The sequence below is a fragment of the Gossypium raimondii genome, chromosome 11, assembly GCF_025698545.1.
Source record: "Gossypium raimondii isolate GPD5lz chromosome 11, ASM2569854v1, whole genome shotgun sequence".
Taxonomy (NCBI): domain Eukaryota; kingdom Viridiplantae; phylum Streptophyta; class Magnoliopsida; order Malvales; family Malvaceae; genus Gossypium; species Gossypium raimondii.
Window position 1 is genome coordinate 33,465,204 of NC_068575.1, and position 13,083 is coordinate 33,478,286.

The window sequence follows — 13,083 nt, forward strand, 5'->3', positions numbered from 1 at the left end:
TCGGAATTATGGTCTCGAAAGCACTATTTCGGCACTACTGAAAATTGGGCTTTTATACGTGTGCTCCATAATTTGACCCTAAAAACAAGTCATTTCAAGGCCAAAACACCGCTAATCAACCATCCAATTTGTGCATACATTCAAAAGACCTAAACACCTTTCAAACACTTATGAACATACCATTTCAAACATCCTATTTCATCTAACCAATATGTCATTCAAAGGCATCACATTTATACCAAAACATCATTAACCAAAACAAATCAATATATAGCCATATTTCAAGCACAACACCTAGTTCATTTAACTACCAAATGACATCACATATCTTCACAAACACACCAAAAAGGATCATATTTTACAAGTACCTAAAAGTGGCCAAAATAACTTAACTTGTCAAAGCACTATAGTCCATCAACAAAACATAAACTCCAAAAATATATACATACCAAATTGACCATTAACACATTCAAGTACTATCAGTATAAAAGGTCCTATACATGTCATTTATAACCTTGGTCAAAATAACTCAAAAACTAACAAAATGGTTGTTGGATAGTGTAATAGATCTTTGACAAGCTTCCAAACGATCGAGCTTTTGATAATCTACGAAACAAAGGAAATAACTACGTAAGCAACTAGTTCTTAGTAAGCTCGTATAAACTCAAACATAACTTACCATTTCTTAAGCACGAATTATAAAATAAGCATAATATCATTACCAAGTCCATAAGCTTAGTAAAATCCTATACAAGCACTATCAAACTCACAAGTTAGTGAGTTCATACATGATATATATGAGTTCAACCATATCATAAGTAGATTTCATGTACACATCATTTAACTCATTAACCTTTTCATAGGATCATGAACCATTATCCAAATGTATACATACCTTGCCATTAACCTTTGCATACCCGTTGAACCATCTAGAATTACATTGGATACTCAAGAATGCTCACATATAGAGTGCCTTTCCATATAACCATAATCTTTCCTTTTCAATAATGCTCACACAAGCTATGAAATGGGTCTGCTCACTCGAGCTGTGGGTCAGAATGTTAGATACACAATACTGCTCACACGAGCTGTAGAGAATTAGAAACAAATACAGGACCTCAGCCATCAGTAGGACATTCAAGATTAGCACCGAAACATGAAACCCCTAATGACATGTCATTCGTATCCTAGGAATTCTTAAGGTTCAAACAAGACTATTTATCCATCAATTACTCGAAGCATTGATATATGTATATTCAAGTCCATTTATAACTAACATGATATAGAATATAATCAATTTAACTATAATTAATACGATTATAATCCATACGAACTTACCTCGGTAACTATGGTTGCAATAGCCGAATTGAAGTCTAGTCCAAAGCTTTAGCTTTTCCCTGATTGAAGTTTGATTGTTGTTTATCTTGATCTAAATAGATATTTTCTTTCAATTAAGTAATTCAATTAACAACAAGCATTCAATTCAATCCATAATTCATATTATCATAAAATTACGAATTTACCCCTTCTATTTTAACATTTTCACAAATGGGTCCTTAAGCTCGAAAGTTGTAAAAAATACCATTTTTACCCTCCATACATGCTAGCTGAATTTCTTAAGGACCCATACCATCCCAATTAAATCATCATTTCATCATGTTACCATAAAATTTTACTATTTTCATAAATAAGTCCTTAAACCCTAAATTCATCAAAAACCACTTAACAAAACAAGTTTGTTTAAAAACCAAGATTAATAATTTATCAATTAACATCAAATCACATTCAAACTCAACTATGGAAAGTCTCTCAACCTTTAACATTTTTGCAAACTAATCCCCGTGCTAAATAGTTTAAGCTAAAACGTGCTCAAAAACATAAAAATCCATAAAAACGAGACTCAAATACATACCATGCATGAAAATATGCCTTGACTGAAGCTTCCTCCTTCTATATCAATGGTTTTTCGGTTTACTCTAGACTAAAATGAGGAAGATGATGATTTTAGCCTACTAGTTTTATTCTTAATTACTAATTTACCATTTTACCTTTGTTAATAATTAAAAATTTCAATTAAACCTTGTCCATAACTATCCACTAACTTAATTATGGTATAATTATCATTTAAGTTCATTAGATTTCCTTTCCATAGCCATTTAGCCCTTTTAACTAATTGAAACCCACTTTTGTACTCTTTACGATTTAGTTCTTTTATGTAATTAACCATTTAAACTTTAAAATTTCTTAAATAAACTTTAATGTGACCCTAATATAATCTCATAGAATTTAAATAAATATTAAAATATTTATTCTCTCATTGAAATCGTGGTTTTGAAACCACTATTTCCAACACCACTAAAAACAGGTTGTTACAAATCATCTTGAACTATTGAATATAGAAAAATTAAATATACTTTTTATAGATTCTTTTACATTAAAGTCATCATGATTTTAACAGAATTAGAACTGGGTTGAGAAAATTATTTAATTAGAAATAGAAGTTTATTTTAAGAAATAAAAAAAAACAAATATTGAGTTGGATTGAATTATAAAGTATTGAGTTAAAAGCCCGATAAGTACTTATAATTGGACCCGATATGAGAAAGGCCCAAAAGCCCCTCATGTTAAAGGGGTGGACGGCAAACCCTAGTAATATTAACTTGGGTTGCTACCACCTATACTTCTAGTTAGACTAGAAGTTTGTTTTTCTAGTTGAAATAAACTTTTACAATTTAACAAAGGTTCTATCTTCTCTCCTTATAAATAGATAACATCGGCAAGGTTATTTACATAACTTTCAAATATTGTTATTTAGCTTGAAACTAGAGATATTTTTATTCTCTAAGAAATAAATATATTTTCCGGAATAACGATTATGCTGGTTTCTATTTGAGAAAAGAATTTTTCATTTTCACACTAAAGAAAATAAAGTTATTTCTGATTGTGTGTTTTGATTCGAATCCTTCGAGCTCACACTCAAAGCAGTTCGTGGTATGAGAAAAGTAAAAAAGATCATTTGGTTGAAAGCTGGGAACAATAAGGATTCGTCTATCCGAAAACACAGGTGTGAATTCAGTCTAGGGTTTATTACTATAAATATCACAAACTAGGTCGGTTTTCAAAATTTTTATTTTTCGCTCTGCAAGAAAATCGTTTTCAAACTAGATTTTTTCCAACATGTTGTTGGGTCTACAAAATTCGATTTTAGTTCCTTTATTTTTTGTGCAACCAGTTTTACCACTTCCTTTTTCTTGGGAACTTAGTTATGTTTGTTAGCAAATAACATTGGATAAGTATTATAAATACCCAGGAATTGTTTGGAATTAGTATTAGAAATTATCACTTGAATTGTTACTTTTGGAGATTTGTCTTCTTGAAATAAACTAGCATATTAGTTGTTTTTCTATTTAGATTCTTGCACCTTAGTACTCCGGGAGTTGTTCGTTGGATTTGGAAATGTGGGCCTTGTTCTTTCATGTGACTCCAATGGAACCTCAAGGGGCCAATAGAAACCATCGGATCATGCGTGAGAAAAACAAACCACCATGAATTCAACAAAAAGAGGTAATCATAGACCAGAAATAATTGAGTCAACATTGACTCGATAAATTTTTTTTTATTTCAAATAGGGGACTTCCTCATGCTATAAAGAGATGGAAGGTTGGTGAAAGAGGGAGTATGCCTTGAAAATGACAAAAACTTTTAATAAGGGGTGGAGATGGAAGAATTAGTAAGGAAGAAGGAAAAGGGAAGAAAGGAATAAGTGGAAGTGGAAAAAGAAGGGTGAAGGAGGAAGGAGGGAAATGGAGGAAGGGGTCGACAACCAATGTTAAAGTCGGGGCTAATCGACTAGAAAATACGGAAGTTGGGTCATGATTTTAGGGGAAACTTCCAAAGAACACAACAGAGAGAGCTATCAATATTATTATTATCTTTAATTTTTTGTAATTTTAATGTTTGATGTATAATGGGTAGTTAAGATCCTCTAAATACAAAAAAAAAAAAAAACCCTTTGAAAGGTTAAGTAAAACTATGATTATGGTCCTCCAATACACTTAAATTTTGAATTTATTCATTCTATTTTAATTTGAAATAATTTTATCATTTACTTTTTATAATATTATTAGTTGGAATAGTTAATTATGTTAACAAATCCAATTTAAAACATTAAAGCATATTTTTTAATAAAACATATACACTTTTTAACTCATAGTACTAACATTAATTTTTCTTTGTGTGTGTTAGAATGGTATTTTAAAAAATTTACGTCATAATATTTTAACCAAAATAATCAACCGTGATAATTATTTTAACTTAACCAATGATACTATAAAGTAGAGATAATAAATTATATTTTCTTTTTGAGAGCAAATAACAAATTATGTTAAAGTATACTGGTTAAATTTAAGATATAAGTATAATACAGGAACCCAAACCATAATAATTTAACCAAAAAAATTAAATACATTTGTACAGAACACACTCGTTTTCAGCATTTCTACATACAAGTACAAATAACTTAGACCACTAGAATAGAAAGATTAAAATCAGCGAGTGAGGAAAAAAATGATTTTTACAAAGATCATTTGAAAAACTACACACACACCACATTTATTGACACGATTAGTATTTACCTCACATGCAGTACTTGAACAAATAAACAGACTCAAACCATGTTTTATTTAGTTGTGACATAACAAAACCAAATGAATTTTACCATTTCCATCCCAGCTCAAGAACCTTGTTATTTACACCAATATTTCCTTTTCTCAGCACTGAGCCTGTGGCACTGACCAATTTTCTCCTCGTGTTTTCAAGGTTACGATTCATGCTGAAGCCCCGTCCATTGCATGGTACCTTAGCTTCAGGGTCAGTCCCTGCTCTCAGACTCTTAGCCCAATCAAACTTCTTACCATTGGACTTAGACCCAAGCATGCCTTTACCATTTCTTGATCTTGAACTACGGCGTCGAATAGGCTGACCTTTTCCATCATTAGGAGCTTCTTTCTTTGTCTCTTTTATCTCTATCTTGGTTCCACCCTCCATTTTTATACAAATATTCACCTCAGAAAGTGTTTTGTCTTTTTGTTTATGCCCAGATTCTGATATGCCATCGGCATTCCTTTCTCTTTTGTGCTGATAAAGGCGGTGCAATCTAAATGCCAGATGGTATATTCCATCTTTAATCTCTTCTTCCAAATCTCTTTCTATTTCACTTTCAAGCTCGCCTCGAATTCTCCACTCCTCTTCGCACATGGCTTCCCCTTGCTTTATCTGCTTCTGGATTTGAGTGGTCACCCTGGAATCATCAGCAGATGATACAACAGATAAATCTGCAAGAACCCATCACCAAATTATGTAAAAATATCAGCAATGCTTAATGAAAATTCAGATATATATGACAAACAAAATAATGGCTAGAAAAAGAAGGGGCTGAGGAACCTAGTATATCCGCTGGTTTGGAGTATTTGACCTGCTGGTTCTCGTCCTGGTCCATCCTCTAGATTATGCTTTTCCTTGTCTTATTCGTGGTCTAATAGCAGAGCCACACCTGAAATTTTAAATACAAGTAGAAGGATTAAGACTTGTAGAGGGCACGGGACCGATGTAGAGTTGGAAACGATATTGACCCTTGCATGGGGTATTTTGTAGGAGGGAGAAAAATGACAGTTAGAGAAGTTATTTTAGTTGGCTGATTGAGATTTAGGGTTCAAATATCTCTAGGAGAAATGGAGACAGAATTATGAATTTGCCATATAGATTGAAGGGTATGCTCTTGGATTAAGGAAGTGCTTTACGTGGAAGGGATCAATAGGGTGTTCTTGGTTGCCCTTAAAGCACAATCAATATAGGGTACAATACCCACATGCTTGATGTTGTGTTCTTGGATAGTTACCTTTAACTAAGGCTCCCATAAGTTGGTTGAAGGGAGGTGTAGGGTTTAGCTTTGCTCCATTTCATTATTTTCCCCCATGGCCATGCCCATGGGGTTTACTTTACTCTTCACTTGTTTGAAAAACATCACCCATTTCTAACTTTTACCAAAGTTTTCACAACTATACCGAAAATAGAATTCGTGAAATCATTAATTTTTAATTAATTGAATAAATCATTAAAAATTTATAAAAAATAATTATCAAATTTTAATCTTAATGGGCCTAAATAAAGGTGCCGGTCTCCAAGCCTAAAACTTGAAAAGTAAGCTGAATTTGAACTACAAGGGTCGAGACTTAAAACTCACCAAATCAAAAACAGTGTTTGGAGGTGCAATGCAATGTGGTGGCCTAACACCAGGGCCGGGCCTAGCAGCCCTTCTGAGTTATTTATAGGAATGCAGCTTCGTCATGAGCTTTTAACTAATTTCCCATTTTTGGTGGGTAAATAATTCTGAAGGGAAGGAGATTGAATGACTGAGGCGAATGTAAAGATGGGTTTGGGGGCTGAGATTTGGGAACATTTACTGCTATTTAACCTTTGATTTAGTAGTTAGTAAGCGAGGTTATTCTAGTTTTACTTAAATAACCCTGATTAACTTTGTCAAATGATGCTTAAAGCAAAAATATTTTTACTGCTTGCTCATTCTTGAATGCTCATCCATGACTTTGACGACTTGACGTAACTTGTAACCAATATATACATACATATAGAATTCTTTAGGTGGAGAATTAAAAAATGAGACAAGTATAGTAATAATGGGTTCAAAAAATTTTGAGTGTAAATTACATCGAAAAATATTAAATTATTAGTAAGTTTATATTTTCATCATTTAATTTTAAAAAGTTATAAAATAATCATTAAATTATTCAAAAGTTTTTATTCAAGTCACCGAGATGTTAAAATCGCTACTTTATAGCCTTCTTTGTTCATACTGCCTGCACGAATCAAAAGTTCTCATTCCCCTTCTCTTTTACAATTCTTTTTTTTTCATGAAAACTTTGAATTTTACAAATTTGCGAACTAAAATCTAAACAATTTTTTTACCGATCTCCGACATTGACCGTCAGATTGACTTAGATCTAAGGTATGTTCTTCTACTCGTTGATTGGTACCAATCCACCATATCGACCGCCAAATTGTTGATTAGAACTCACTAGCCGAACTATTTTTAAAGGAAATACTTAATTGCCTAGTGACTTGCATAAAAACTTTTGAATAGTTCAATGACTTGAATAAAAACTTCTGAATAATTCAGTGACCATTTTGTAACTTTTTGAAATTAACTGATCAAAATGTAAATTTCTTGATAGTTTAGTAACCTTGATTATAGTTTACCCAAATTTTAATATAAGTGAAATATGTATTTTCTACCTGGAAGATGGAAAAGAAATTATTTTCAAATATTGTTTGGTATGATTAAAAATAGAGAAGATAAAATGAAAAATAATTAAAACTCTATTTTACCAAAGTGTCATTTATACTTAACTCATGTCACTCTCATTTACTTTGGTTATTTTTTTCTTTCCAAGTTGTTAGATTGATTTGTTTTCGTTAACAATCATAAAAAGGACAATTTTTTATTTATTAATATTTTTCAGAACAACACAGGCTCAATGAAAATGATTTTTTTCACCACCCTTGTCTTGCTTTGACATTGACTTCCGCTAAATCAGACGCGAATAACTGAAGTGTTTGGAGGCTTTTGTTTATATTATTTTTAGCCCCTTTAGTTGATCAAATCTTTCTTAATGAAATTATGGTTTTGAATTATTATTATTTAGATTTTTTATAATCTCACATTTTAATGTCAAAATGTTATAATATAAAATGTAATTTCATTACAACTTCTTTATTAAGTTATTTAAAATTTGAAGTGGAATCTGAAATTTAAAATAAAATTATTATTTATCTTCGTATTACTTTGTAATTTATTGCATTGATTATTAAAATTTATTATTATTATTATTATTATTATTATTATTATTATTATTATTATTATTATGTTTGTTGAATGATCTAGGAAAATGATTTTTTATTATAAAATTTATATTTTAATGTTGGGTTAAATCACGAAGTTAAATTTATTTGTTTTTCTTTTATGATATTATTTGATTAATTTGAGTTACTAGTATATTTATATGATTCATATTTTTGGAATAAACCTTCATCATGAGTCCAAAATGGAGCACATTATTTTCCATTACTTGTTGGAAAAATGGAATATTGTTTCATGTTTACACAAAATGGAAAAATAAAAGCAACACAACATAAGTCTAAGTAAACAACAACAACAACACAACGAAATTATAATAATAATAATAAGCAAATGTCCAAAATGCAGTAGAAAACTACACCAATCCAAACAACAAAAAAAAAATAAAACAACATAATAGAAATCCAAGAAACCAACAACAATAACACATCAGTTCAAAAATATATACATAATAGGTTAAGCTTTTCTTCTTCTTCAAACACTATCGGTAATCTTAAAACATCTAGTAAAAGTATTAAAAGAGTTAGTTAAATAAAAAATTACTTTCAAAAATAAATAAAATAAACATTTAACTTCAAGTATTTTGGATAAGTCTAGCAAATTTAAAACAAAAGTATTAGTTAAACTATGGAAATGTTTACTAATATAAATAATGCAAAAGCTTATTTTATGAATCAAAATTAATATATTACCATCTTCCATAGTTTGAAGTTCGTCAATATACTCTTTAAGATTGATGAGAACCTTAGATTTTCGAACCCAATCTTGTGTGCAAACTAAAGCCTTGACCATTGAGGAGTTAGAGAACTTCTAAAACTATTGAGCACATGTCCACTCATGCTAAATACACTTTTCAAGGCAACTATTGATATAGGAATAGGAAGAACATTTCGAGCCATTTGTGTAAGAATAGGGAATTTAGAACTGTTCATTTTCCACCACAATAATAATTCAAATGAACTTGAATTGTTTACTTCGTCCTCCTCACCCAAATACTTATCCAACTTATATTTACTTTTTGGTCCAACTTATTTCTTCTTCTTAAGATATTTTTGTAGTTAAGCTTGTTTTCATTTATGATTTATCTATTTTCATTTAATTGAAAAAAAATTGTTGAAGAACTAGACTACCTTCAAACAATTGAATTCTCCCAAAATCAGAAGAATTCTCATCAAACAAGCAATGAAATGATTTATCAATTATTTTCACAATGTCATTAGCAACATTAGGAAAACAGTAAGTTGACCCCAAAGTCTAAAAAGTTCATTTTAGATCGTGGATCAAAGATAACTGCCAAGTAAACTAGCAAGTTAATATTGTTTCCTTCACCCCAGTACTTATTATACTTATCCCTCATTTTGAAAGCCATAGAAAATATGTCTAAATCTCCACAATCTTGTCACCTATCAAATAGACAAAAAAACATTCGCCAATACTTCGAAAAGTGAATGAAATGTGACATGCAAAGATCCAGACACCTTTATTGTAAGATGATAAAAATGTACTAACATTTTTATAACTCTTCAAACATTTTCTCAATCATCAAATGTAGGAACTCCATCTCCAGCAATCAAGTTAAGAAAAAAGTTATGATCATCACATACATATGCTTCAAATGCACGTTCATATTTTTTAGCCACCTTTAACATCATATATGTTGAGTTCCATCTATCAGGCACATTTAAACACAATTGAACCTTACTATGTATCATTTATTTTGCCCGATGGTTGATTTTTGTCAACCTTGATGGTGATACTCTTATATACGTCATAGAACCTATAACTCAATCTATAGACATAGAAGCATCCTTAATGTCGTATTGCACAATGAGATTAAAAATGTGTGCAACACATCTCATATGTATATATTTCCCATTTGAAATAGAAGCATTTCAGTGATTCAATTTCTTTCTCAAATATTAGTGGCAACACTATTGGCAGATGCATTATCAACCTTAATAGTGAAGACCCTCTCGATCCCCCAATCTTAAAGATGTTTTTCAAAGGCATGACCTATGTTTTCACCTCTATAAGCAGATATTGGACAAAAATTTATAATTTTTTTTAACCTCTACTCATCATCCACCCAATGTGTTGTTAAAACCATGTAAGATATCATCTGTAATGAAGTCTAAGTGTATGTCATCAAACAAACTCTACTTATATATGTTCCAAAATAATTATTCATTACACTCTTCATGTAGTTAAATAAATCAAGACAATCCATTCTAATTGTCAGATAGGATATAAGACTAAATCGTGGACATGCTATAAAAAGAAAGAATTTGAGCACCTTTTCTTCTACAATTTTAGAAGGCATTTCATCCACAATTGTCATATGAACCAATGTCTTTCTAAAAGCATATTGGTCAGACACCCAAGTTGATAAATTCGTTGGTTCTTGGCTAGTCTTCACAAATGTTAATTCTAATTGCTTAGGGATATAAGTATTCCCTCGAGGTCTTTTTAAGCATGTTTTCAAATGATCATTCAAATTGGTTGTAGAACCCGAAGTTGTTTCCATGGTGTAAGTAACATCACAAGCATTGCACCTTGCTCTCTTATCCCTTCTTCAATTACATATTTCGTGAAATATTTCCAACAAGCTACCCTTAGAGTAATGTTTCTTTGAACACTTACCTTTATTGTTGTTTGATTTTAAAACCCCCAAACTCGGCATAGACGTTATGGCTAAATCTCAAAAGTCACATTAAAACCGTTGAAAATATTTACTTGTTGAAAATAATTAGGTTTCAATTATTTTTAATGAAAACTCTAAATTTTAAATATCGAGTAATTTAGCATTTGAAAAGCACTTATTAAACTCAAGTGTTTGAAAAGTACTATCATTTCAAAATCTCGTCTTAAATCATAAAACAATTTGCAACATTTTAATTATTTCTTAATAATGATTTTGGTAAAAATATTTCACATAAGACTTTTGAAAATACTTAGAGAAATCACAAATTCTATTTAAAATCAAGTAAAAATCGTAATTAATTTAAATAAACTCAATAATTCAAAATACTTGTAAATCTATCAAGCATGCATGCATGGAAATTTAGAGATATAAAGTAAAGGAACAACCCAATAAAAAGTCCAAAGTCCAAAGTCCAAATAACATCCCAAATAATTTATAGTTCATTTATTAAAGTTCCATCCGAGAACCTCCTCTAAATGTTGAATCCAAGCCCTAAGTCCATGAATCACCTAAAAGGTTATGAAACTAAAGTTGTGAGCTTTAAAAGCCTATTGTTAGTCTTATAACAAGAAAAATAACAATAAACACATGCTTATCATACAACATAATCAATTTTATGCACATGATCATGGAATTATAATTCTTGTAAAACAATTATGCAATTTTTTTAATAAAAACATCCTACCCATCACCGCTACACTTCAAAAAGAGTTCCCCAGAACTCATCTATCCAATCACTCTAACATATATGGATGAAGCCACCAATATTCGCAGACAAACTGCCATGTGGGTTGTGGATAAACCACCAAATTCAAAGACAAGCTGCCTTGTAGGTTGTGGACAAAGCCACCAATATTTGTAGACAAGTTGTCATGTAGGTTGTGGATGAAGCCACCAATTCTTCCTCCTTACAATGTCCCACCCCATGCCTGTAATATGTCTATAATGAACATATATAAAAACATATTTTTCATTTCAATATATCACTCATCACATTAGTCATGTTGAAACAAGCAATTCGAATTTCTTAACATATAATATCATATAAGACATGTTTAACATGTGATTCATATATTGTTTTAAAATATCGAAATATCACAATTTATTTTTCATGTAAAATCAATTATGTTATAATATCACATAACATGAGACTAAGAATAACATTTTTTTCAAAATAGTGACAATCATAACCATACAACATATATTTCGTAATCTAGTTGGTTTGGGTCACTTACTTGATATAATACACATCGATAGGTTTAAATCTACCTTTTGGAATACTTTAAGTATTTGCATAAAACATAATCCAAATGATAATATGTGTTTGAGCATTAAAATTAATGTATATTTATTTTTAATTAAATTGGACCCACACCTGATAATAGATCTGATGCGAAACACCACTCTAAAGAACACCCACACTCGGATCTTAACCAATGGAATATCGATCTGTTATCAAAGTGACCTTTCATTAAGAATCGTCTTTTTAAACATTTTATGATATTACTCACTTAAACTAAATCATCCATTTTGAACTTACTCTTATGAAAACTCGTTCATAATGATGATTTTGTTTTTGAAATTAGGATCTTTCTGGGATGGTATTGATCGACCCTTCATCAAAAGTGGAATACAATATATTAACACTTGAGAGAAAATACATTATAATCCCTTATACACATTCGACCTAAAGGAGAAAATAGGGAAGAAATAATGGTTTTTATTCCACTACCATACTTACTTTAACTCGATTAAGTCAAAAGGATTGATGGATCACCGGAGTCTTGAATCAGAAAGGAAACCGAATCTAGAGAAATTGATTATTTGAAAAAGTGAGTCAAAGGTATATGATATTAAAATAATTTAAGAAAAATTGAAAATAAAATAAAAGAAATAAAGTTTTGTTTACTATAAAGAGTGGTAAAGATCAAAAAATGGCGAAGAAAGGAGAAATGACCACTAATCATCGATGGAGGCGAGACGACGGTTTGGCAAGAACCCAATAGAGGAGGGGGAGGGAGAAGAGTGTTGCGGCACTTGAGAAAGGGAGGAGAAAAAATAAGGAATAATGAGGAGTGGAGAGAAAAAGAATGTTTTATCTAATATGGTGCAAGGTTGTGGCCACGGTGCTGAATGGTGGTGCAAGCACGACATTGGAGCAAACAAATAAGAGGAGCGACAACAAAGTGGAGGTCCTCCGGTGGTTCGGTTGGCAAGGAAATGGTGGTAAATGGCTAAATAAAAATAAAAATGGACAGAAAATGGAGGATCAAAGAAGGGGGACGACAATATGAAGAGAAAAGAAAAAGATGAAACACAAAAGGTGTATTACACCTTGTCTAGGTACATTGAATAGAAAAACAAGGTAAGGGGTGAGGGAAAGACATGTTGAAGGGAAAAAGGAGCAAAAAGGGGATTATGAGAGTGAAAATGGGGTTTAGTGAAAGAAGGT

The 13,083-nt window shown here is 31.0% G+C and overlaps 1 protein-coding gene across 1 annotated transcript; it reads right to left on the minus strand.

Annotated features, from left to right (window-relative positions):
• Positions 1-4,435: 4,435 nt before the first annotated feature.
• Positions 4,436-5,825, minus strand: LOC105801558 (uncharacterized). The gene is made up of 2 exons (XM_012632804.2): positions 5,443-5,825; positions 4,436-5,333 (listed from the first exon to the last, which is right to left on the minus strand). Exons 1-2 carry the CDS (start codon positions 5,495-5,497, stop codon positions 4,714-4,716), a joined length of 675 nt encoding a protein of 224 aa, XP_012488258.1. The 5' UTR covers positions 5,498-5,825; the 3' UTR covers positions 4,436-4,713.
• Between the last annotated feature and the right edge of the window lie 7,258 nt (positions 5,826-13,083).